General features: G+C 46.2%; 1 protein-coding gene across 1 annotated transcript; it reads right to left on the minus strand.

The window, feature by feature from the left end:
- Positions 1 to 600: 600 nt before the first annotated feature.
- Positions 601 to 27,221, minus strand: LOC107144636 (melanoma inhibitory activity protein 2-like). The gene is given in 4 exon segments (XM_048792011.1): positions 601 to 781; positions 783 to 2,618; positions 2,620 to 2,759; positions 27,098 to 27,221. Coding segments are annotated over 4 exon segments (2,259 nt in total). The 3' UTR covers positions 601 to 622.
- Between the last annotated feature and the right edge of the window lie 401 nt (positions 27,222 to 27,622).

Consider the following 27,622-nt stretch of genomic DNA (forward strand, 5'->3'; position numbering starts at 1 on the left):
ATTTTCCCGAGAACTGGAAATTTTTTGTACTTAAAATCTCCTGTTTACATGACAGTCATGTTTTCTTTTATACTCTTAATATGCTCTGATTATTTTTTTATGGAAAAACTAGCTGAATTTATTATCATCATCAATGGCAAACAAAACTTTAAATCAATTAAAATCTTTCATTAAGCATAGTTACTTTCACATATGCTGCAATCATAATACGTACATTTCTTTGCATGAAGGCACAGGCTTTGATTGGATTTTAAAAAATCCCCGACTAAAGATTATGTATATAGAACTCCGATTGTTGCTTATGTAATAGTAACTTAATCAAATTGACTTACTCTATCTAGAATAAAATAAAATAAAAATAATTTACTGATAAAATCAATTTTTAAATAATCTTTATTTACAAAATACAATTATAATTCCATTAAGCTTCAATTGGAAGCTTAATCATTTAAAAGTATAATCATTTGAGTAAAAGCAGTTATATTTAAACTAAAAATGAGAGAGAGATTGCTTTTGAAGTCAGATAAAAAAATATTGTCAAGTTTCCTGTTGTGGTTCTGTATGTTGGGTAGCAGGCTCATTTGAAGGTGGACTCAACCCTGAAGGGAACTCACTTCTACTTTCAGAATGCACGGGAGGGAGGGGGGCGAAATTCAGCTCTTGGGGGGAGATAATGAGGAAAACACCATGGCTCCATTGGGAATGGAGGGGGTGGTGGGCCCCATGGAAAATATTCTCGAGATGCTCCATACATGTTTCCTGGAGGAGGTGGAGGGAAAAAAAGGTCCTCTTCTCATGAACTGATTCCTTGGATCCACTGGAAACAATGGACCTCTGATTGGAGGGAAAGGTGAGAAAGCAAAGCCAGAAGCAGTTTCTTGGTTTTCAGCAGGGAGAGATGAATCGGGCACATTGGAATTATCAAGATCAACTTTGGAATCATTTCTACTGGATTCCATTTCAGAAAACATAGGCCCATCCATTTGATCCAAAGGCGGCAGAGTAGAACTTCTGAGTTCTGCTGGTCCCGAGGGTCCACCGTAATTAGAATCACATCCATCTTGCCTTGGTAGAGGAAGACGCAGATCACAATATGGTTGGCCTGGTGGAGCCGTCATCATCTTAGGGTTCTGTTCCCATGGAGATGACAGGGGCCTAATGTTATAAGACACTCTCTGATGATCAGTTATCCCATCATAGCCGGATTCTTTTCTTTCATTGATAATTTGAGGGCCCAGAGGATTCTCTGGGCCTCTTGAGCCTCTTCCTCCTACCCCTGGAAGCAAAGGTGAGAGTCTGAGTGCACCCTCCTTTCCCAGAAGTGCAGCTCTCATTTCAGATGAAGGTCGACCCAATGGTGAGGGACCATCTGGGAAATGCTCTCTGCCAATGGCTGTATTTGAAACATGAAGTGCAGAAGGATCTTTTTAAAATTTAAACTCATTTTCGGTGAAGTTTTGACTGTCGTGAGCCTCGTGTTTCCCTAAATCATTGAGGTATCTTTCAGCCCTCTGAGCTGCCCACTCATTATCTTGTGCTTTTTCCTCATAGTGTGTAATCTGCCCCTGATAAAAATAAATGGTTCTCTCTAACTCTTCTTCAAGGTCTTTGACTTGCTTTCTATAGGTCTTAAGCCGTTCACTTGCATGGCTGATGTTTTCCTCCATTTTGAAAAGTTTCTCCTCTTGCACTACCCGGTCATTTTCCTCTTCTCTTACTTTCCTCTGGAGTTTCATTACAATTGCTTCATATACTTCAATGATGAGTTTAAGTTTCTGTTCAAGATGCTGATTCTCACTTTCCAATTGTGTATTTTTTGACTGCAAAGATGCTTGTTCTGTCTTAAGATTTTTAATCTCTTCTATAAGGTCTTCCTTTGTTTCAACGACTTCAGATACTAAAGTAAAAACTTGATTTCTTTCTCCTTCTAAGATTTTAAAAGAGGAATTTAACTTATCAGCGTAAAGCTGTTTCTTCGAATCTCCTTTTGGCTGATCCTCTAAGTGAGCACCGATTTCTGATTCACTTTTCATTTCCAACTCCAAGTTACCATCGTCTGTTAGGTCTTCTTCAAGCACAGGAGCCCAATCTTTCAGCAAGTGTTCAGACAGAGACTTAATGTGATTTTCTTTCTCTCTTAGAACTTGTTCTTCATGTTCTTTGGAGTCTTCAAGTGTTGTTTTCTGATGATTAAGGCCATTCACTTCTTCTTCCCATACTTCCCCTTCGTGTAAAAGCTGTTTCTGACTTTCCAGAAGTTGAGAATTTTCATTTGAAACTTCTTTTATTGGTACCTTCAGTCCTTCTGCATTCAGGTGAAATATTGTTAAGGTTGTTGTAGCTTCAGGTATATGTGGACTGAGGGATTTTGATTCCTCTTCTGGGGACTTCATCCTTTTTGATATATACTCTATCAATTCATCCTGTTGAGAATGTTTAGTTTTCTCTTCTTTTAGCTCTTCTTCTAGAAAGAGTATTTCTTCCTCAAATTTAGATAGGGACCTATCCAGGTTTGCGTATATTGCCTCCTTCTCCAAAATGGCATTCTTTAAAGATGACTCTAAGCCTTCATATTCTTTTTGGACAAGACTGACTTTTTCAAGCAGTCCACATTTTTTTCTCAATTATTTCAGAAAGTTTTAGAGCAAGCTTTTTTTCTCTTCTCAAGTAAAGCCTGCTTCTCACAGACTGAAAACTTCTCCACAAAAACAAGACAACAACAAAAAATCCAATAGCTGTACGTATCCCCAACTCNAAGACTTAATTTCAGTTCTAAGAAAGGGTTTTTGTTGCAGTCCTGGCTTTGACCATCCACAGAAGTACCCCTTACTGTCCAGAAGCCACAAACAGAACCCCCTGCCAAAGAAAAACTATGTTGACTTCCCTGGGTCCAACCAGGTGGCACTAACCTTCTGATTACTAACTCAGCCAACTACCATGTGGCCTTATAGCAGCCCTGGGGCCAGAGCAGTTTCCTACCCCAAACTTAGGATGACCTCCAGGAGATGGGGAACCGAGGATGCTTGTATAATTACTTAGGAATAGAAACACTTGGTGATTTTATAAACATGTGTAAATATGAAATTTTCAATCTGTTTTATAAAGCCATTCTACCATTTTACATTCTCACCATAATGTCAGAGAATCTCAGTTGTTCTTTGTCCCCACCAGCATATGGTGTCAACGTCTTTTTATTTTAACCATTCTTTGGGTATAAAATATTTTTCTGTGCCCTTAATTTATACATTTCTAAAGCACTTAGGCAAATGGGCATTAACCCATTTTCCTTCTTTTCATCCTTATTCCTTTCTTCATATTTCCACTGATACTCATTCTGGGTTTATTTGTGCTACTGCAGATTGATGTAAATATTATCTGCTTACAATTTTCATTTATTACTCTGCTTTGCCACTATGGGCAAGTCTGCTTATTTAAAAACAGATAACATGCCTGCATTTATGCCCTGTGATTTTGCACAATTTAGTACTCATTGGAATACAATTTTAACCCATGGAATTACTCATACTCCTATCAAACTATCCTTGATTGAACGAGCACATCTTACCCTTACCCACACTTTGAAGACTGAATTGCATAGGACAAAGCTCTTTGTTGTGCACTTTGTCATCCATTCCCCATGTTATCCTGTGAGAGACACAACAAGGGACTATCACTTCCATGCTCAGTGGCTTCGCTCACATCCATGGTGGTATCTGATTAACAGATGGACAGACAGCCCATGCTTCATTCTCTCACAGAGCCTCATAGTGGCCCAGATCCAGGCACTCCTGCTCTGTGGTCGGGTGGGCTCTTGTAGGGCATGACTTGCCGTCTGCTTCCTGGTCTAGGGGCTGCACATGTGGCTGGGATGGCGCCTGGCAATCAGCCAGGAGGTGGTGCTATGGGTGGTGTCGGAAAAAACAGACCACCTCCAGGAGAGGTCCAGGAGGCTTCAGCCCTCATGGATAGGTTGTGCTTTCCCTTACAGACCATGGGATGGGTGTACATGTGAACTCGCTCCACCCCTCTGACCTTTATCCTGATTGGTTTCTGCGCATTATATTAGCTGTGTGTACTTCCTCAATGAAAGAGATCCTGCTTTGGCTGGTCTCCCTGGTATGTCTGATTGTCCTCCGGAGAGGGAGGCCTGGGTGTTGGTGGCCAGTCGACCTTTGCCTTTCTTGGCTCCTTCCTGGTCAGGGCGTGCTTTCCCCATCTCTCCTGCAGGTCAGGAGGAAATGGGGGAGGGGAGAGGGTGCTAAAAACCTCGCCAGGCTCTGTGGAGTATTTCCTTGAATGCACCCAAAATGGGGCCCAGCAAGATGAAAGCAAGTCTTACCTCTGCTCACCCATCCTCCTTATAGAAATCAGGGTAATTGTTGGCCTCCCAGAAAACTACCCTGACCATGTCATCTCCTGCCCTTAATATGTTCCCTTGCACTGGGGTCTATGCTAAATATATTTGTGGTCTTTAGTCCTATAATAATCCCCTGGATAGGAGTTAACACTTTTGCATATGGATGCAAAAGGTGAGTCTGGGGAGATTGCACTTACTACCTTGTTGGAAATCACAGCCAGGTATTGTAGAAAGTGAGATCTGGCTAGGAAGTCTATTCACTGAGTCACCCTGTGCCCTGCTTCCTGCTTCTTCATTTTCTTTCTGACCCATCCATAGCGGGTTCAACAGTGCCTCCTTAAAAGATGTATCCAAGTCCATCCCCCAGTTACTGTGAAATGGACTTATTTGGAAATTGGGTCTTTGTAGGTACGATGCAGTTATGATGAGATAAGCCTGGATTGCGTGGGACTTAAATCCAAGGACTGATGTCCTAATCAGCAGGCTATGTGAGAGCCAGAGACATTGGGAGACACCACATGATGAGAGGCAGATTGGAGTGAGGTATCTACACACCAAGGAGGCCCCAGGATCACCACAGCCACCAGAAAAGCATGGAACAGGCAACAAAGGATCCTTTTTCTGGAAACTTCAGAGGGAGCATGGCCCTGCCAACCCCTTAATTTTGGATTTCTAACCTCCAAACCGTGAAAGAACAAATTTCTACTGTTTTAAGGTACTCAATGGTGGTAGTAGTTATGACATCCCCAGGGAAGCTGTGTGTCATCTCATTCTTCCAACGGGGAGAGTCCCAGTCATGCAGTGCTGCATTCTGCTCCTGGATATTTCCAGAAGAATGGCTTTACCACTTGTGGCTCCACTAAAACTTGGGAGACAGGAAGCAAGAAAAATGGTTTCATTCAAAGCCAGCTTTGAGGAAGAAATAGGAGAAATTTCTGTCTCAAATCTCCATCTTTGGGATTCTTGGGTTTGGCAGAAAGATTTTATAAGAGAAAAGAAGGCAGAATGATGCCAAAGGCAGGAAGGACACGTGTCGATTTAACTAGGCTGTATTCGTCAGAATCGTGTCCGCCTGTGGTTCCCCAGCACCCGCCAGGCCAGGGGAGGCCTTCAGCCTCCACTCTCAGTGTGAGGAGCTAGAGAAACCGTTGTCAGGAAGTTTCTCTGAATTTCTAAGGGAATCTGCTTTGTGGAGATGTTCAATGCCATCCACACATGAAAGGCCAAAGGCTCAAAGCCAGGAAACTTGTTCAACATTTTTTTAATCAATTATTTCCTAAATGAATTTGACCTTGGGGTCCCTTTCTCACAAAACACCTTTTAGTATGGTGTGAAGCAGGGGGAGCACACTTCTAGAAATGTGCTCAGTGCCTAACAGGTCTCTTCCCTGGCTCAGCCAGGGCAGTCCCCAGAGCCACATGTAGGCCTCCTCCTTAATCCAGCCTGCTCAGGTTTAGTCATCGCTCTGACAGGCCCTGGCCCACTCTCATCAGTGCCAGAACACAAAAGACCTCTGCACATTGAATTATTATCTGAAACGCTATGAAAGTGCCACTCACCATGGTAATATTTAATATCAGACAGGGACCCACAGGCAAAAATAGCAGAGGCAGACATGCAGGCCTGCGTCGCCTGTGAAAGGCAAGAAGGCTGAGTTGCAGAGCAGCTCTGTGGGAATTCTACAGCAGCTTCTGAGAGGAATTTCCCCAAAGGCAAGCTCGAAACCCTCAATCACTACTCTGTGATGCTGCCCCGGCAGGCCTCCATCTCAGGGCCAAGCATGCCTCAGCACTCACGGAGCAGCCCAGCTAGGCCTCCCTTTTGCTTGTGCCCAAAAAGTGAAAGGGAGCATTTTCTCATCTTTTGAACTTACCCATATGTAGGCCTGAGGACAGACAGGCTACACACTTGCTGGGTCTGCAAGGGGCCGTGTCCCTCATGTAGCCCTGTTGTGTTCTAACAGTGGACACCTTGAAGCAAGGTCAGGGGCTGCACCTGGCATCCTGTTGCCCACCATATTTCCCAACACCCATCTCTTCCTGGGTAACTTCTTGGCAGAAATATCTCTTTCTCTGGGAAGCCTTCCCCAGCCTACTGTGTGCCCAGATGTACTAGCCATCCTGGACATCCTCCTTTGAGGCACTGACACCACACAGTAAACTTGAGGATTGGGTGGCTGAGTTCACAGCTATATTCCCAGCACACAGAGGTGTCTGTCCCTCAGATGAGGATGAATGCATGTGTCTTCCCCTCAGTCCCCTCTACCCTGCCCAGAGCATCCTTTAACTGAACACTCCTCTGGTTATCTTTACTCAAACACCCCCCTTCGTGTTCAGTGTTTATGGCAGTCTCAAGCTCTTGCAAAGATTTCCACCCTGAGGTGCAACAAATATCTGTGTCAATTTGCATCATTCAGTTAGTGTTCTGGCTGTCACATCCCATTTTGAACTTGGTTTGAGGTTGCGAAGAAGGTCAAGTTTTCAGTGATGGGTTCATGTGCTGTTCCTGACTGTGCAGGTGCAGAGAGGAGGGAGCCCAGGGTCCAGGAGGAGGTCTCCTGTTATGGGGTTTGCTGTGGAGCAATTTCTCTGAAAGTGTATCAGTGGCAAATCAAGTTAAAAATAAGGCTGTTTTCCCAACCAGCTCAGGTTCAGTTACACCCGTCGTCTTGACTCTAGGACTGCATTTAATTAGAACAGGTAGATTCTGGGTTAGCTACAGAGAGGACTAGCGGACTCACCTCCCCCTGGGCTTTGGGCTTTCTAAAGATTATTCTTACACATCAGCAACATATGTCATTTTCCTCACTAGTGAGTAGGATGTTGGCATTTTATTTTATTTTTTTAAATGGCAGCTGAGTCCAAGCCATCTTCTAATACTTTAGTTTTTTTTTTTCTCTTTCCACATTTTCTTATTGGTGCATGACAGTTGTACATAAGGACGGGATTTGTTGTTACATATTCATACATGTGCACAATATGATAATATAATTTAGCCAATATCACTTCCACCTCCCACCCCTTTGTCCCTTTCTTCTACAGATCTCCCTTTGATTTTCATGACATCCTTGGCTTCCCACTCCACCCCCCTCCTTTTTCCTCTCTAGTTTCCACATATGAGAGAAAACATACAACCCTTTCCTTCTGAGTTTTACTTATTTTGATTAACATAATGGTCCCTAGTTCCATCCATTTTCCTGCTAATGACATGATTTCATTTTTCTTTATGGCTGAAAAGAACTCCATTGTCTATCATATTTTCTTTGTCCATTCATCCACTAAAACTATGGATACCTAGGCTGTTTCCATAGTTTGGTTAGTGTGGATTTTGGTGCTGTAAACATGGGCATGAATGTATCACTGTAGGATGATGACTTCAATTCTTTAGGATAAATACCCAAATGTGGTATAGCTGCATCATATGGTGGTTCCATGCCTAATCTTTTGAGGCACCTCCATGTTGATTTCCATAGTGGTTGTACTACTTTACAATCTCAAGATGGTGGCATTTTAAAAAGAGAATACTGAGGGCCAGAAATGGGTTGTTCTTTTGGTTAAATTCAAACACTCAGGACTTTTGACTCCCAGACCACTGTTATTTGGATGGTTACTTTAATGAACACAGGAGAATCAGGCTGAATCAAAATTTTTATCTGTTTACTATTTGCTATGTCCCAGGAAGTTTGCTAAAAGCCTTATGTGCATGATCTCATTTAATCCCTGCATTAACTCTTTGAGGTAGGCATTATCCCTATTTTATAGATAAGGAAACTGAGGGACAGAGAGGTTAAATAACTTGCCCAGGATAACACAACTGATATATGACCAACCACTGGCTGATGATTGATAGGAAAGCTATGTTTTTAACTGACTTTCTGGCAGCTTCCAGATATCCAGCTAGTCCCCTAAGGTCAGACAGATGTCCTATGTGCCCTGGGTTAATATAAAAATCCATTAGTGTCTCTGACTGCCATTCAGGCTCTGGCAGCTGGGAGGGCTACTGAGGATGGCCTCTGACACAGATGGGCATGGCTGGGATAATTAAAGGGGACTTGGAGGCTGCCAGTAATGTTCTTAGGTGAGTGATAATGACCTGGGACCAGCAGGCACTGACTGTCTCCTGGTTCCTGACTTCCTCTTGCTATCTCTGAAATCACTCCCTAGTTCGTACGACCCAGGGTCCTCTGTGCAGGCCTGTGCCGGAAGCTCTAAGGATGAGACCCCTTGATTCAGAGCTCCATTCAGGCCTGTACCTTTGAGATCCTCTGTGGCCTCTCTACCCCCCGCAGGGCCAGCAGCTGTGATGGTCCCAACACAGTGGCAACTGTCAATCAATGGGAAGACTGGCTCTGCCATCTAGTACTGTGGGACCTCAGGCATGTTCTAGAACTTCTCAGAGCTTTGATTTCTTCTTCCATAAGTTAGGGATTTTAACATTTATCTAGTCATCAAGAGGAGTCCATGAGATCATAGATGCAGATGGTCAGCACGAGCTAAATATTCCTTGAGTATAAGGATAATGATGATAGGGTTGGCAATAGTGACAATAATGCAGGAGGTCTCTACCTACCAGGTTCCAGCCCATGCTAGACTATGAACTAGAATGGTTCAGAGCCTATGTAAGGGGGTGACCTTTCTTAGAAGAGCAAATGACAACATAAAACTGACAATATATTAAGTAGGCTGGGGTCATTCTTATAATTTGTATCTAGGCTCTGATTTTTACAAATTGTGTGAGCTCATGAAAGTTACTTAGGGGTTGGGGATGTGGCTCAAGCGGTAGCGCGCTCGCCTGGCATGTGTGCGGCCCAGGTTCGATCCTCAGCACCACATACAAACAAAGATGTTGTGTCCGTCAAAAACTAAAAAATAAATATTAAAATTCTCTCTCTCTCTCTCTCTCTCTCTCTCTCTAAAAAAAAAAAAGAAAAGAAAAGAAAAGAAAAAAGTAAAAAAGAAAGTTACTTAGCCACTCTGAGCCCATCCAATAGGAAGAAATTTTGTCCGCAGGAGTAGGACTGGGCTTCATTCCTTCCTGGGAGGTAGGGTTAGGTCTTCCCAGGGCACTGGAGATGTCAGCAGATCTGATGAGTGGCTGGTCTCCTTGGCAAATTCTTCCTGCTGGTGGCGCTAGCAGGGTGGCAGAGGCCATTCTTGAAGGAGAGCTGGTCTGGCTGAACCAGGTGATGGGTTTGTGCAGCAGCTCTCCTGCCTCTGTTCTCAGGAGCCACTCACCTGCAATCGCTTTCTTTGAAATTGGCTGTCTCTTTGGGGCTGCACATCCGGTCACCAGCCTAGCCCTTTCTTTGTGATGAACCTCCTCTTTGTGAGAAGGTGCCCAGCCCCTGAGGCCAGACTTCCCTGCCCATTACACCTGGCACCTGAGTAAATATTGCCTTTCTGCTGGCCACTTCCCTAGGGCAGGGCCTGGCTCTGGGCTGGGCAGTCAGGAGCGGGATGTGAGCCATAAGCCTCCAGGGACCCTGAGGACATGTGCCAGGCCCTGGGAATGCAAAGGTGACCCAAGCCTATGAGCCCTGGAGTTGGGTGCAGGAGATATAATAGAGCAAGACTGGGATCTCTGCACTCCACTCTGCACATGACCTTGGCTTTGCCATTCACCCAACTGTGAGTTCTGGTAACATACTTGAGTCCTGATAGCCTCAGTTTCCCCCTCTCTCACCTGGATTAACAACATTATCTTCCTCAAGGATCGATGGGATAAAATGTACTTAGCACAAGCTTGGTGTAAAACACGATTTATCATCATTATCCATGCATCACTATACTCCGCGAGAAGCTTTTAGTTGGTAAGGAGCTGGACAAGCATGGACTGTCCTAGTGCAAGTCCTAGATGCAGTGGGAGCTCTGGAAAAGGGCACCCAGAGCTGCCTGGACAATCCTGAAAGTGTCACTGGATGATGGCAAAGGGGAAGGAAGCCTCCAGGAGGACCCGAGGTGTAAGGGGCACATCCCTTCTTTCCAGCCACTAACACATGGATGTGTCTTATCTCCCCATTTCAGGACCATGTGACATGCTGGCCATGACAAGTATCATGAAATTTCTGAGCGAAGGGCAGTTGTAGGTGAGGACAGGAGTCCCCTTCTCCCTTCAGTGATTGGAAAGTCATCGTACGAGAACTAAAGTATGTGACGGCTTCTACCAGCAGCCAATTTCTGGCCACGTAGAGCAGGTCAGGGAGAGCACAAGAAAATGAAGAGTGTATGGGGGGAGGGTGTGGGTGAATGGTGTGGGCTCTGAGCTCCCCCAGGTGGAGGAGCCAGGGCTCAGGGCTGGGTGGCCGTGGCCCCGCTGTGTCCCTGAAGTGATAGGGATGGGTGGGGAGCCTGGCCAGGGAGCCTCCCACGGTCCTTTGTTCATATCCCACTGGGCATGGCACTGTGTTTGGAGACTGAAACCGCAGCCTCTAGTCTACTGACAAGGGAGGTGGCAGGTCCCCAGGACCTGACCCCACCTGTTCAGCCTCTTATATAATCTAAAAGAAGGCCCTTTGATTTCCTGCTGGCTTCTCGAGCATCATCCCTCATCCCTCCTCCTTTGCCTTCTTTTGGTCTGTCCTTCCTCAGGCCTCCCCTTCTCAGTGCTCAGCATCTCTCCATCCAGCTGCCAAGACCTCAACCCAAGAAGCCACCCCTCATTCTTCTCTTCCCTTACTGCTCCAGCCAGTCCCCAAGCAAGACACTTCCTGGGTCTGATGTCCTCATTCTCTCTCCTTTACCACTAGCATGGCCCAAGCTTTCTTCACCTCCTGCCTCAAAAACTATCACGGTCTCCAGTCCGGTTCTCCAATCTCCCTCGCTTGCATCCAAATGTCTCTTCCTGCATGCCGTACCTCGCCTGAGCCCCTCTCCTATCTCATTTCCTATTCCTCTCTCCTGCTAATGGCACTCTCACAACTTGGGCCTCTGGATTAATCAGCTTTTCATCATTGCCACCAAAATACCTCACAAGAAAACTTAGAGGAGGAAAAGGTTATTTTGGGCTCATGATTTAGATGTTTCAGTCCACAGTTGGCCAATGCCATTGCTCTAGATGAGGCAGAAAATCATGGTGGAATGATATGAAGAAGAAAATTTTCTCAGCTGCAAGGAGACAGTTGCAGGGACAGGTAGAATCCAAGACCACAACCCCAGTACCTATTTCCTCGAGTCACACCACACTTGCCTGCAACTACCACTCAGTAGTCCATTTGAATTATTAATCCATCAACTGGATTAATCCACCAATGAGGTTACAGTTCTCACAGTCCAATCTTTTTACCTCTGAACATTGCTGCATGGCCTAACACATAAGTTTTTTGGGGGGCATTCCTAGATCCAAATCATAACAGCCTCCTTATCATTTCTCATATATCCCCCAAACACTCCTGCTATAGGGCCTCAGCACTTGCTCTTCCCTCTGCCTGGAATACTTCCCACAGATACCTTCACAGGTCACTGAATCCTTTCACTCATGTCCCTGTCTTAATGTCACTTCTTTGGAGAGGCCTCTTCATCTCTCTCCTTCCTATCACGTGTGTAATTGCCTTCAATGTCTTATTTGTCTGAAATAATCTCAAGGGTTTGTTCATGTGGTAATTGTCTATTTCCCTTCAGCTCATCTGTGAACTCATCAAACTAGGCCCATGACTATCGTGTTGATTGTGGTACCCTGGTTCCTGGCATGGGGCAGGCTTTCACGGTAGGCAATCAATAAATTTGTGTCTTGGGGATGGAGGATGGGTGAGGAAGGTGACTGGTGGCCCGGTATAAGGAAAGTCAGGAGCCATTATTGGGTCTAGTCCACTGTGACATGGACCCTCCGTCCTTTCAGGCATCAGGGACTGGGGACAGAAATGTAAATTCTATCTATGGGCTTTTTTTTTTTTAACTTTTATTATAGAAACTTTCAACCATCTGCAAAAAGTGAATAGTACAAACCAATCCATGCACTTATCACTCACCTTCCACAGTGGCCAACCCTTGGCAAATTTTTTTAATATATTCTACAGCCCCACACTCCAGGGTTTCTGAAGCTAATCCCTGGGCCCTTCTTTCTTGTAGCAAGTTTAAAAATACTTTCCTGCAACCTCTCAGATTCCCTCACTCTTCCCAGAGTCCTCAGAAGCCCTGCCTTCTTCCCAGGTAAGACTTGCCGCAGTCCGGCTGGCTGCAGCAAAATAACCGGGGGGGTGACAAACGACTTGTATAGATTGATACAGCAGGAGAGGGAGCCGTTTATTGCAGGACAGGAGCAGTATTTATACATTCCACACAGCTTATCTAATTAGCATAAACTCGATACAGCACTGAACCAATAAGAAATCTCCACACTTAATGGCTCGCTTTTGTTACTTCTCAAACCACTCCCTCTGGCATTTTGCCAGGCACCATCCAGACTTGTTTACGAACTCTAACATTCCCCTGGCAAAATGCCAGGTGTTATTTTGACTTGTTTACAGACTCTAACAAAGACTAACTTTCAACATGCTACCTATCTGCTAAGTACACTCCCACAAAGGTATAAATGACCAAGATTTGCACTGGATCTTAGGTTGACAAAATGCTCTTCCAAATTCCGTGTTTTAATGGTGGGGCAGGCAGGGAGTGATGACCAAGCCTTCCCTGTCCCTGGGTGACCCAAGTTCAGCTGGGCTAGAGCCTGTGCTGGGTGCTCTGCAGGGAGCGGGATGCGGACAGTGAAAGGAATGAAGGCTCCTTGTGAGTCAGGACCTGAGCTAGGGCTGTTCTGGGGGAGCCCAAGTGTCTTCAAAAGTCATTCCTGGTGACTTCTGGTGGAAAAACACCAGGGTCAATCCCTGTGGATCCCCGAGAGGCGGGTGGGGCCTCCACTGCTTGTGAGAGCTGAGCTGGCCCTCGCCACAGCCATGGCTAGATGGGCTGGTTACATCAATGCCTCCCTTCTCTGTCCTTCTAGAACATTCCTTTGTATTTCAAAGTTGGTAAAGTGCCATTTTCATTGGATGGTCTTTTAATTTAGGTTGCATGACTGTTCTGCCAAAATGATTTTATTATAAAATATGGAAAACTCCATTTTGAAAAGAAAATAATACAAAGCAGATTTGGCCTCACATATTGAAATCTGTTGTAAAACAGATCTCAACTAACAACTCTTCTCATGACAGTGAAATAAAGATTCCTGGTGTCTCCTAAGATGTCCCAGTCCCCGGGCCCAACCAGCCACCAGCTTGTCCAGCTGCCTACAGAGCCCACTGAATCTGGATCTGACCTGCTTCTGGGGAAGGAGCTAGAATCAGTCTGGACTCCCTCCCCATGGGTTCTTGGGCCAATTTCTCCAACCCCACCCAAGTCCTAGACCTTTGGCCAGATTTCCAACTAAATTTTATGAGAAGCTGTGGGAAGACTCTTCCAAAATCTTAACCCATAGTTCCTGATTTATGACCTTTGGTGAGCAGGAGAATCAGCCAGAGAGCTTGATACAAATCCAGATTCTTGGGCCCCACAGCAAAGGTTCTAACAGTGAATACACAGGTCAGGGGCCTGGACCCTGCAGTTTGCTAAGCTAGCCCTAGTGCTTTTGAAGCAGGACACCCTGGACCATATTGCAGAAGCACTGCTCTGCTGAGAAGCACAGCATGGTGGGTAAAGGGCAAGATTATTGGAATTGGAAATCCTGAGTTTGAATCTTGGCTTATTATCTGCAACCTTTGGTTTCTGTGGGTGATGTGAGACAATGTCTTGAGAGTCTAGCACAGTGCCTGGCATGATGCAAGGGCTTAGTTTGTGTTGGCTGTGTTAGTATGTTAGTGTACTAATTCCCACCCTTCCCCCACTGCACATATGCATATTCCCCTTCCCCCACCCTGGCTTGGTTTTTTTTTTTTTTTTTTTTTTTTAGAATATGATCAATTATATCTCTGGGTTTTAGACCCCAATATGAAGTATTTATCAACTTCTGTGGTTTCAATATTCACACCACAGGCAATTTAGAGCTTCCAAAGTGATCAGATTGAACATGGACTTGGGAAGTGATATGCACAATTGGCTGACATGTCCTGGTATAAACTGGCTCCCATGTACCACCAATAAGTCCCCCTCACTGTGAGCCCCGAAGTGCATGGCTGCAGCCTCAGCTGGATCTGGTAAATGCAAACAGCTATGCACAGAGGATCTGATGTAATTGCTACCTCGTGCTGCAAGGGGCAGCTGGGTTTTGCACATTTTTGCAGTCTGTGTGTAGTCATAGATGGTGCAGGAAATGGGAATTGTAGCCTCAAATTACTGTCATTGGGAACCCAGGGCAGAAATGATTATCAAAGAGCAGAGAAGGCTCCAACCCGCTAATATTTACCATTTGCCATGGACCGCATGAAAGAGTGTGATGCCTCTGAAGCCACTTCTGTCTCCTTTGCTGGTTCTGGTTTTGTTTTGATCATAGAGAATAGTAAGTTTATAGCATAAAACAAGTGTGGGTCTTGGAGTCAGACTGTCTGGGATCAAATCCCTGCACTGTTACTTAGTAAGATCTCTGTGACCTTGAGAATTATCCAAACTCTTGGGCACTCAGTTTGCTCCTCTGTAAAGTGGGAGTATTAACGAACACCTCAGATCTACGTATCTGAGCTAAATGGTTACATGCCACTTAGAAGCCTGGCCATAAGATAAGAAAAGCTCAAAGATAGCAGAGCCACAAAATGAAAGGAGTCTGAGTCTCCCCTGAAGAGAGTTTTGCAGAACAGCTGCCTGACCAGAAGCCCACTGCAGACTTTCTATGAGTGAAAAATACAGTTGAACCTGAACAACACAGATTGAACTGTGTAGGTCTACTTATACATGGATTTTCCTCTCCCCTTTCTCTCTCTTTTTTTTTTCCAGATCTGTAACAGTTTGAAAAAAAAAAATTGCAGATGAACTATGAACCTAGAAGCACTGAAAAAAATTAAGAAAAAGTTATATCATAACAACATATGTAAGTCTATATCATCATTTGCTACCATAAAATATCCACAGATCTATTCTAGAAAGCTAAATGTATCAAAATTTATCTTCACAATTACAGACTGCATATTGCATCATGCAATCTGGAAATGAAAAGATACAATATTAAATCATACCTGCGTAAAACTGACTGTAGTACACACTGTACTATTGTAATAATTTCATAGACCCCCTTCAAGGGTCACATCACTTAAAATGCCATGTAACTCTGATCACCCAGTAGGAGCAGTTTTCTCTCACTAAATTGCTTATCTTCACAAAAAGGGATCTCTCACTGTTTTTCTGTAAAACACATATACATACAAAATATGTGTTAACTTACTGTTATTAGGAGGGATTCTGGTCAATAGCAGGCTATCATAAGTTTTTAAGAAATCAAAATACATGTGGATTTTCAACTGTGTGAGGAAGGTGGTCAGTGTCCCGAACCCCTGTGTGATTCAAAGATCAACTATAAATCATAGAGATTCTAGATATTTCTATCACAGCAGCTAACTTTTGGCAAATCTGACTAATACATCATATAAGCAACCTGGGAACCATTCAAATAGATACTAATATTCCAGAGCCACTAAACTGAGGTACAGGAAGAGCTCTCATGGTCCTGTCAATGTCTTAGGTAAACTTGCCTAGTGGGAGGACCCAGATAGAGAAAGCAATCAGCAGATTCAAATAAGGTACAAGGGCACAGGTTCTGCACAGCAGATGGTTTGCCATGTGCTTTTTACATGTGCTATGTGGCAACATCCCCAAAATTTTTAATTTGAATAGAAATAAGTATCTTCCAAGCCACCCTAGGCAGGTCAGCTGGTTTAGAATAAAGAGCAAAGGTCTATCCACTGCCCTGTATTGACCTACGCTACTCTCCAAGGGAAACTGAGGTGCAGAGATGATGAGGCATGGCCCAGGCCCTGCAGAGAGTTGATGAAAGTCAGCTCTTTGTGGTTATATTGGTGTCCCCAGGCTGTGGGGAAAGACTGGCAAACCTCTCTAGGAGCTGCCTTGCAGATTGTCTTGGTCCCTTGTGTAGGTGTGTACTAACTACACTGGTGGGGTCTCAGGAGTACCCTGTGACTTCTCTGTCCCTGTTATTTAGGAGCAAAGAAAGTTTCAGTGCTAAGGACCACTAGAAAGACAGTGCCCTAGGAGGCAGATCTATTTAAACATGACAACCAGAGGCCTACTTTCAATTGCTACTGGTGTTCAAACTCTTCCTATCGTGCCAAGATGGGCCCATTGCTTTGTGCCCCCTCTTGCCTCCTGGGCTGTATTCTTCAGCTCTTTGGGGTTAGCCTTTGTCTACCTTTGTCTCTTAGATTGGTTCTTTCCAGTTTGCTCATTGCCCAGCACTGGGTTCTTCCTCCTAACTTCCACTGCTGCCACCTCCAGGGGCCTCTGAGCTTTCTTACCTGGCCCCCTGCAGCCCCTTGCTCAGAATCCCCTGCCCCAGCACCCCAGCCCTCCCACTCAGCCGTTCTGTGGCTGCATTCCTCCTGTCCCTCTGCAACGCAGCTCCCCAGCTCCTCACAGTCTGCTTGAAAACTTTCCATGTCTTTGTTGGCTTTGACCCTGAATTGTCGATGGTTTTCTAATGGAATCAGAGCCTTCTTTGTTCCAAAGTTTTCTCATTGTTTTCCTTCCATGGGATTGTAGAAAACATCTCCCGCCAGGCACACCCTACTGTTTTTGTGAAAATTATAGGCTGCAAATAACTGCTTAAGTCAACTGCCAGATGAGGTACTCTCTTCAGAGGGAAAATTCCAGCTGTTGAAGGAGCTTATGGGCTTTATTTTTGGAGCAAAGAGTTTGTCAAGTAAAGAACAGAATTTTCTAGGTGCCCCACTCCATTCTAAGCATAAAGCATGAGGATGTCTCAGAGTGGTCTACTTCTTTCAAGGTCAAATTGATGACTCCAATACTCACTCAACCCTTTTTCTGTTGACTTCCTTGGGGCCCTTCTGCAGCCTTATGGTAGACACTCTGGGGGACAGAGAGAGAGGAACAAAGTTGAGTGACAAGGCAGAAGACCTGAGGAAGAGGCCAGTCTTTATTCTGCTGCCCCTGAGACCTGGCTTTATTTTCTGTCTCAGGCTCATGAGCTGATGTGACATCCTGAGGATACTTTCTGGCTTAAGTCAAGTGGTTCCCTCAATCCAAGTAGTCTCCACTGAGACCCGCTTCCCCACCAAAAGGAAAAAAAACAAACAAACCGCCAGCTGCCTTCCCTTAAACACTTGGGGAAAGAAGCTGCCACAGATGTAAGCTCAAACCACCTCTGCCCCTTGCTCCTGGGTGACCTGCCTTTCCACAGAGCTTTCTGGATACAACTGAGAAACACATGAAGTACATTCACCTGTTCTCTGCCCCAGACCCCACTTTCCTCAAATGTACTGACTCACCCTGAAAAACATCTTGATGCACATACCATCCTCCATAGCCACCACTCAAGCAGGCCCTGAGTTCTAGAACTTTCCCAGTCTCAGGCATCCTGATCCCTCCCATCAAATCTTGCAATTAGCAAACTAACCTGATAAACTAAATTATATTGGGGGTTTAGAGAACAGTAATATCCTAACAACTTGCTATTCAAAATGTGGCCCACAGGCCATGATTTAGTCCACTTTTCTGTGCAACCAAAAAGACCTGACAAGAACAATTTTAGAGGAAAAGTTTACTTGGGGGCTCACAGTTTCATAGTCATGAATTCCATTTCTTGGGGTCTGAGGTGAGGCAGAATGTCCTGGCAGAAGTGTGTGTCAGAGGAAAGTAGCCGAGGACATGACACCAGGGAGCAGAGGGAGAAAGCTCCGCTCCCCAGGAATAAAATATTTATCACAAAGCTACGCCCCCAATGACCCACCTGCTCCAGCCAAACCCTACCTAACTATAGTTACCACCCAGTTAATCCCTATCAGGGGATTGCACTGATTTGCTTAAGGTTCTCATAACCCAATCATTTCACCTCTAAACTTTCTTGCATTGTTTCACACATGAGCTTTTGGGGAATCCTCACACCTAAACCATAACAGACCAGTAGAAGCAACATAATAACACCCCTTGAGAGTGCATTATAAATGTAGACTTTTGCGCCCACTCCAGCCCTTCTGAATAGCAATCTGTACTTTAACAAGACCCTCAAGTGACTCAAACACACATTACAATCCAAGAAGCATTAACCTGATCTATATAATTTGCCCCTTTCAATGGTGTTATTACTTTTAAGGGTAGATATTTCATGTTAAAGATTCCAGTAGTTTGGCATTTCACACTTTTACAAAGCTTTTTCACAAATATGAACTTGTACGTTTCGTCAGAACAGCTAGACTGTACACTGTGAGTTCTTGAAAGCACCAAGATCCTGAAAGATTCTAATAGTCATTTAATTAGTAGCTAACCAATTAATAAATGCAAAGTCCCCTGAGACAGGACAGGGGACACTATTTGTGTTTTAGTGAGAACACTAAGGCTCAACTAGGTCAAGATGACTCAGCTCATGAAAAGCAGGATTCATACCCCAGCCCAGGCCTCTGTCTTTGTGTCCTGTTATTACAGTCAGTTCTTCGGGTGAGGAGTCTCTTTGATGCTCTGTAGCAGGGAAATTTGAGGGCTCACCCCCTCCCGTCATGCCCTAAGGACTCTGATTTCAAATTCTAAAATGAGGTCCAGGAATGGCCTTCCTGCCTGTGGGACAGAGAGCCCTATGGCAATCTGCACAGCCCCCCAGAGCTTCATCCTGCAAGCAGCTGCAGGCCCGCTCTGCACCAGGCACAGCCCGCCCCCCATCCTTGGATCTGGGTCTCATTGGGAAACCAAGCAGGGAACTGCTCCAGGAGACGAACACCTGCTGCTCATCCCCTGAGCCCCACCTCTCCAGGACCAGAGAGAGGAAGGGGCCACGAAGCCCTTGCAAGAGTGTGGGTGAGAGGTGAGGCAGGGCTTATTGATAATGGTTTCCGGGTTGTGGGGCTTGGGAAGCTGAAACTATCTACCCCAGCCAGGATCCACTTCCTCGCGGGCGCTGGGCTCTGGCCATCCACCTGGAGTTGGTTAGATGTGGCCAAAGTGCAGGGAGGTGCATTAGCAGAGGAGCTCCCACGTCTCCGCTGAGGCCGACACAGGCATAGTAATCAGGAAGGGCAGGGGCGTCTCGGCACGGAAACCCTGGACAGCAAGAATGCTCCACGCTTCCCTAGGGATCAGCTGCAAGGAGAGAAGCAGATGAAGGCTTTGTTGTTTCACAATTTCCTCCTGTCTCAGTCCTGGCTTTAGAAAAGACCTTTTCTATTTGGGTGAAGGAACAGGGAGGGCAGATGTCTCTCGTTTTCCACCATGGTGCCCCTGCACCCATGCTGACATGGAAAAGGCTCAGCGCAGGGGACTGCAAGCTCCACGCACCATCTCTAATTTGCAGTGGCGGCCATAGTAGCAAGGTGCTCAGGGATTGGAATTCATGGTGTGTCACTGTCTCCTGCAACTTCACTCACTTTTTGACTTGGGTGCCCTCACTGTGAAGAACAGATGGGCAAAGATAATAATGTTAGTGACAGTTAACACTCTGAGCATATCCAGTACTGGGCATTTTACATGCATTCAATCATTTGATCCCAATCCCAACCCTAGTAGATAGGAAAGACCTGTTACATTTTACAGATGGGGCAAAGGAACTACAAAATGCCACACAATTGCTCACAGCCACACACAGAGTGGAAGAGCCCTTTCAACCACCTCTTAGAGTACATTTAAAAATATATTTTTTTTAGTTGTAGGTGGATCTTTATTATTTATTTATTTATTTGTGGTGCTGAGAATCAAACCCAGTGCCTCACACATGCCAGTCAAGTGCTCTACCACTGAGCCACAACCCTAGCTCCTCTTGTAGTAAATTAGTGAAGAAAAGGCATCATGGCCTGCTGTACAGTGCAGCAAGAGGACCTGTGCCCAGGGGACACAGACCATGCTTCTGGGTGCTCTGGGCTCAGGCCTGTGGATGAAGACCAGGAGAAATGACTGACAGAGGAACATGTGAATCAGAGCTTCACCCTGGGACAAATAGAAGGATCTGTCAACTGTTGGGCTATGTATCCTGGGGACTGGATTGGAAAGGCAGGAGGCCTGAAGGCTGGGAAGGGGCTCTTTTAGCAGGACAGGGATGAGGGGTGAAGGATGAAGCAGGGCAGAGCAGACAGGCCGTGTATTAGAGCAGAGGTGTATTTGATAGAATGCAGCCCCTGTGAAGGTGCTTGCAATGGTTTCCTCTCCCAGGCTGAGGCTTCCAAACCAGAACGGGCAAGCTCCCTGTGTCTCTTCTCTACATGACCCATGGCAGGGATGAAGTGGGTTGAGGTTAGATTTGGTTCCTAGAGTTTGGCCCAGTGGCCCCCATCCTTTCCAAGGCAGCACAGCTCTTCCCAGTAAGCCTAGCAAGGTAGTGGGTATGCTTTGGTACCTCCAGAGGTGGTAGGGAGGAGTCGAGTTGACCTTGGTGAACTTCTCAAACCCCAGCCACCCCTGGCATGGCCTGAGCCATTGTCCTTTCTTGGCTCTTACAGATAACTGTGCGGCTGGGTGGGCTGTTGCCCAGGAGAGTGCTGGGAGGCTGAGATGGCTGGAGGTGACTTTACCTCTCAGGACTCTCTCTAAAGCCCCAGGGGATGAATGAAAGTTTGGGCACCAGAATGTTAGCACATAAAGGGGCATGTGTAGGGGAAAAAAAAGAAATTTCTTAAATTAGAATCCATCCGTTCTATGCTAATGCCTCCTGAAAGAAAACTTCCAACTTGGATCCCAAGCCTTTTCTCTCTTGGACCCACTTGTGCCTGTAATTAGGAAGCTGTGGCTCTTTAATAAAGCCGGAAGGCCTGGCTTGATCAGGATGTGCTCTTTTTGAGGCTAAAATCAGGTTCACATGCTCTTTCTCTTGGCTATGGGGCTCCTGCTTTTTATTTCCTGTGTTTTGAGTGGAAAAGTAGATTCCTGTGTGATTTATTCTTTTCTCGCTGGCAGTAATAACTGCCAGTTACCCAGAAGCATGATTCTGACAGCTGGCTTTCTAAGGTTAGGTGATGGCTGTATCATGGAGCCCTTGTTACCTGGTTGGCTAACCATTCCTCCTTTCCCCGAGATGGAGGCTACTTGCTATAGAGAAAAGTGATTCTTCTGTGTGACCTGATCATAGATCCTGATATCCCGCAGGATCCTCATACGGGAGAGAAGCAGAGGTGAGCAGAATCATTGAGAAAACTGAAGAGAGCCACTTGACCTCACAACACCGTCCACCATGTGGACAGCTGCCATACCGGCTTAGACAGCTGGGCTTTTGATGAGCACCTTTAAATGGACTGGCAGGTATGTATGCGGTGACTTAGGTTTCAAGAAGAGGGTGAGCCTATTGCTGATCTAATCGCCACCAGAATCTCTTCTGCTACCACAAAAAGTGAGTAGAACTCTCAAAGGGACCGTCATTCTCTGATATCACTGGTTATCCTCTCTTTATAATTCAGTGTGAAGGTGCCTGCCATTTCTAATCCCCTCTTATGGGGATGACTGGCTTTGTTTCCTCTTCAAGAGGTTTCAGGAATCTGTGAGTCAGTAGGGGATAAAGAAAGAAATCTTGTCCAACAGCAAAGCTTTCCTAATAAAAGTGCAATCCCTGGCAATTTCTATCTGTGTAAAAGGTCAGTTAGGGGCAGTCAGTGGGCCTGCAAACTTAAACTACAAAAGTAGAATTTAGGTAGGAGGAAGTTCTACAGGAAGGTGGCCCTGGGGACCATCTGTTCTGAACTCCTCATGGCTGGGTATTCCCTCCACAGCATCCTTTTCTCTTTATTGTCTCCTAAAAGAGACTATTTAAATATCATTTACCTTAATCAGTCCCTTCCATGAGATTTCAATACCATAGACCTACTCTGTTGTTGTTTATGTCCTCTTGGAGGGACATTATGACAGCTAACAACCCCCCCCCCCCGCATCATGAATTTTTGTCCTGCTGCAGGTTACACCATCCTCTTTGAGGGAGCCTGCTCTATAGCATTTCCCTGATCAGTAGCTGTGCAGCTTCTGCTTGGATGTCCCTAGCATTGGAGAGCTCCATATCTGCTCCTCCGGAGGGGAGATCCAGAGATGGCCAGTCTGTGGTGAGAGACTGGTCCTCCTGTAGGTCTCGTCTTCTGGACCTATTTCTGCTTCCTGCAGGCACAGAGAGCACATTACCTGTCCCCTCTGCCCATTTGACCTGTGAGCCAGTGACAAGTGACCACCCATGCCACATTTGTTCCCTGCTTGTCATCAAGGCTGCCTTGTATAAGAGCCAATCTTCCCTCAGAGCAGACACTGAGGGCTTTGTGGGTGATACAGTAGGTTGAATTGAAAAAGACATTGAAGTCCTAATCCCAGTATCCATGAATGTGACCTTGTTTGGAAGTAGGGTATTTCTAGATAAAATTGGATGAGGTCATAGTGAATTAGGGTGGGCTCTAAACCCGATGACCAGTGTGCTTACGAGAGACTAAGACCCCCCCCCCCACACACACACACACACAAACACATCCCAAGACACCGTGTGATGATGGAGGTGGAAGTCGGAGTGACAGGAGGTAGCTGAGGAACTCCTAGGATTGCCTGGAGCCACCAGAAGCTGGAGGAGGAGAGAGAAGATTCCTCTTGGAGCCTGGAGCAGAAGCACCAGGCAGGTAACAGGAAGGAGAAGGTAAAGGGCCTCCCCCCCTCACACATATTTCTCAGTTTATGGCTAAGTCAGTAAAATTTTAAGTCAATTTTCTGGAAATTAATCATGGCCTCTTAGGCCCTTTCAAGGAGTAACCTCAGACTTTGAAGAGGGGATGGAGGGAGGCCAACTCCTCTCAAATAGGCTTTCTCTCATAAAACATTCTAGAACCTTCACTGTGTCTAGTCATGATGAAAAATGATAAACCGACACCAGGCTCAAGTTACAAAGCTGATTCCTCCCATCAACCCCGTGAATCAATGGTGGAGAAATGGGTCTAGGTCACAATGATAGGGAAAGAAGCTGTGTCTTTGAACATTATTCCCACCGACCTCGTTGTGCCTCAGCTGCTGCTTCTGTAAAATGGGGTAACAGTAGTTTCCACATCAAGAGGAAGTAAGATTTACAAAAGAGCAACACCTGGCCTGTGGTAACAGCAAATAGAAAGTGCTTATGATGATGATGATCCTAATTGTAAAGAGTGAGATCCTCTTGTGAAAAAGAACAGCCTTGGAATACACTCAGCAATAGAGAGAACAAATGTGATTGATATCTACAGAGACTTGAATGAATCTCCTGGGAATTATGCCACCTGAGAAAATCCCACCCCAGAGACTCTGTACCGTCTGATTTCATTTATATTATGAAATGACGAAGTGTTAGAGATGGAGTGCAGGCTGGCAGATGCAGAGGTGAGGGGCGGGAAGGAAGTGGATGTGGTTATAAAAGGGCAACAGGGCGGGAGTAGGGTGATTGTGGCTTCAGAACTGTTCTGTATCTCAGCTGCGGTGGTGGAACATGTACCTTTATGGGAGATAAAACAGCACTGAACTCAACAAACATGCATGTGTGCACACACACGTACAGAACAAGTCCATCTGGGGAAATGTGAACAAGATCAATGGACCTATTAATGAGAACATCCTAGTTGTCATATTATACCATAACCTCATAAGATGTTGTCATTGGAAGAAATTGGGTGAAGGGCACACAGGAGCTTTTATTTCTTACAAGTGCATAAAAATCTGTGATTATCTCAAAGCATTAAATTGAAAAAAGCTAACTTTGAAAATAGAAATGTAAACAAAATAAATCAGAGAAACTGAGTTCTCATTTTTCAAATCCAGAATTTATTTTTCCCTTTGGAATTTTCCATTTCTCTCTCTCTCTCTCTCTCTCTCTCTCTCTCGAGATAGGGTCTTGCTAAGTTGTCCAAGTTTATCTTGAACTCTCGATCCTCTTGTCTCAAACTCCTGAGCAGCTGGCACTATAGGTGTGCATTATCACACCCAGCTCCCTTTGGGATTTTCCTTAGGGCAATGTAGTGTGTTCAGTTACACTGACTTGGGAGATGTGTACGTGAGCCCACTGTACCAGGCTGTGTGTGCGTCTCAGAGTCTGGGCTGGGGCTGCTCAGCAGTCAGGCTGGAGAAATGGAAGTGGAGGAGAAGCCAGAGAAGGAAGCCTGGGTCCCACCCCTGCCTGTGGAGCCCCAAGGGAAGTGATGGAGAGAGATGATTGGGACAGGTGAGGACGCTGCCCATAGTCCCTCTGGGTATGTCTCTTCAAAGGAGCAGCAGAGGCAGGGAGGGAAGCTGCCATCAAGCTGCTACTTGAAGAGGGATGAGGCTGAGCCTGAAGAACTTTCCATCAGGGACTTGCCGGGACCTGCTCAGGAATGTGGTAGGGAGAGCAAGTACAGCAGTTCCATTGCCTATGACCACATGACCGTTGCTTGTCCTGGCCACAAATACGCCAAGGGCATCACTGGAGAAGGCTTCATCATCACCTCTGGAGAATGCACCTGCTCCTTCTGCACGTCCAGCTCTGAGGGAGTCGTGACTCACCTGCCTACCTGCGGCCGTTCCTTGAGACAGACACCTAGAACATGTACCACGTTCTGCACTGACTGGGTGGAGGTCAGAGGTGCAGAGGTGCTGTCATTGAGCTGCCTGCCTGCAGTACACTCAGAAAACCTCCTTGGAACCAGATTCCGAAGGACTCCTGGATGAGCTGATCAGCTGGCTCCCTGAACCATTTGTTTTGAAAGTGGATGTCATCTGTTTCTTTGTTCTTTTAGTTGGCAGCTACAGGTTGAAAAAACGGAGAGGCCCTAAGTCCTTCCAGCCCCTCCTCACTTTAGCAGCTGACCCTCGTTCTGGGTTGGGGTGGGGATGAAGGAACCTGCCCGGTGTCCCACAGCACACTGAAACCCAGGTACGTTCAACTCCAGCAACCGAGCTCTCCACAGCACGGCCGTCCGCTTTCTATCCCCAGGATACACTCAGCAGGGCCTCAGAAGACTGCAGCTCTCAGGGAGGGGGGCTTGTCCAGAGACCCCTCCCCTCCATGAGTTGGCAGCAGAGTTGACTCTCTGGACACCCATTCCAGTGTCCCTCCACCTAAACTGCAAAACCCTCTATGACCAGTCAGCCTCACGCCACTCAGGACGCATGTATAGAGGAGTGAAGTGACCAGTCACAGGAGTGAATGACACAAGTCCAATGTGGACTGCTCTAACACTGAAGATTGGTGGGTTCCTCAGAATGATGCCCACAGTGTCTAACACCCACCTCTCTGTCCCATGCACAGCCCAGTCCTGGTACAATCATGGTGGGTCCCGGTCACATGGCTGTCTCCCGTGATCCATTGAATAGAGCTACCAGCATAGGAAAAGAGGGGAAAGCGAAAATAAGCCAGATCTGGGAACCACTGGACTCACCTAACAAGGAAAGGCACAGGGCAGGATAGGGCAGGAAGGCCACGTTTTGTTGTTCTGGTGGTAGGAAGAAGGGTGGGTGCGGTAGAAGTCTGCAGCTGGTGACAGGAAACCTGCGTTCTGTCCCTATCTTGGCACGGCTCTGCCCAGATATCTCAGCATTCTTGGGCATATCAGGGGTGTACCCAGGGACAGGTGGCAGAAGGAGACATGGCTCCCACCCCATTTAGCCAGAATTGTGCCTCTTCTGTCTGATTGCACTTTGGGGCCCACCTAAAGCTATTTTGAAAGGACTCAACAGCTCAAGCTGCTCGAAAACCATCAGCTAGATGTGTGAGCACCACCAGAACAGATCTCAGCTTCCAGAATGAGAGTGACACCTTGGTCGGATGGTAGGGGGACCGTTCCTGTAGAGGAGGAGACTTCTTAAGGGGGTGCAGGCTGGGGGAGGGAGAGACCCACTAGGAAGTCCTGGGTGCCTGGGGCGAGCTGCTGACAGCCTTTCTCACGGACAGGGAGGTGATGCCAAAGCTCTGCGAAGCTTAACCTGGACACAGTCCAAGGAAGATGGGGCTGTGGTGCCCTGGAATTCCTCTTCAATTATTATAAGCTGTGCTCTGGTGACAGCATGTTGCTGAAAACCAGAGATGACCATCAGAGAGGGCAATGAATCCCGGTTATGTGGGGGTCGGGCTCTTCCTCCTCCAAGCCTGCTCCAAAGCAGCCCTGAGAAGAGTTTAGCCCAAGGGGCTCTGAACCCCCATGGACATGAATTGTGAACTGTGGTTTTGTCATTGCTGTCCACAATTTCTGAAGGCCCAGAGCAGAAAAAAAAAAATCAAGTACATTCTCTTTCTGAATCTGTGTACAAACAAGTTAACTGAACAGTCATGGATCAAAAATCTGTTTTTTTTTTCTTTTTCTCTTTGTCTCTTTGAAATCTCTAGCATTTCTCATTCAGGTTTGTTGTACTTGAAAACAGCACTTTTTCTGGCTGATTGGGCCTGTCTGTTGGTCCATCCAGCTGAAGTTCCATGCTGCCTGACTCAAGCTCCTCATGCTAATAGCAGCAGCTGGCACCGCCTGGACAGGCCTCTCTGAGGGGCGTGTGAACGTGTGTGTGCATGTGAGCAGAGGGCATCTGCCTGTGAGTGTTATTCCTTCCTCTTTCCAGGCTCTTGGCTGTGGTTCCACACTCTTGATTACAGCAACCAGTAGGGAAATGATGGTGGTTTGAATCACAGGCTTTCATTTCCAAGGATGCATGACCTTGGGTCTCAGGCAAATTCCTTATTCTTTTGGAGGCTCAGTTTCCTCACCTGTGAGGTGAGAGTTAATGAGCGTGCTCTCTGCATAGCACTGTGAGGATTGCATAGCGCTTTCACAGAGCAGTGGTGGCCCATCGTAAGGGCTTGTGTTGGAAATAACAGCAATGACTATCATTATCCCAATAGTCAGGGGACCACAGGAGGTGCTCTGGAATGCCAGCCTTGTCCTTGTGGGTAATATCCACTCAGGCTGATCTCAGCTCAGCCTCTCCAGCTCCCATGGCCTCTCCCAGGCAGAGTCCATCATCACCCAGAAGTGCTGCAGCTCTCCACCCAAGCAGTGCACAGCCTCCAGATAGGACCAGATCCCGTGGACCTCATGTCCTCAATGACTGCTTTGCTTGCTACACGACACCTGCTCTCTTTCCTGGAAGATTGCATCATTAGTCATCTTCTGGCTAAGCAAGAGCTGGCCCCTGTGGGCTCCTACCTGTGGACTCAAGACTCTTTAAAGCACACATTTACATGGTCTGTCCCCTCAACACTTGGTTCTCCTGCTCTTGAACTCCCCAGTGT

Source organism: Marmota marmota, unplaced genomic scaffold (genome assembly GCF_001458135.2).
Source record: "Marmota marmota marmota unplaced genomic scaffold, marMar, whole genome shotgun sequence".
NCBI classification, from domain to species: Eukaryota; Metazoa; Chordata; class Mammalia; order Rodentia; family Sciuridae; genus Marmota; species Marmota marmota.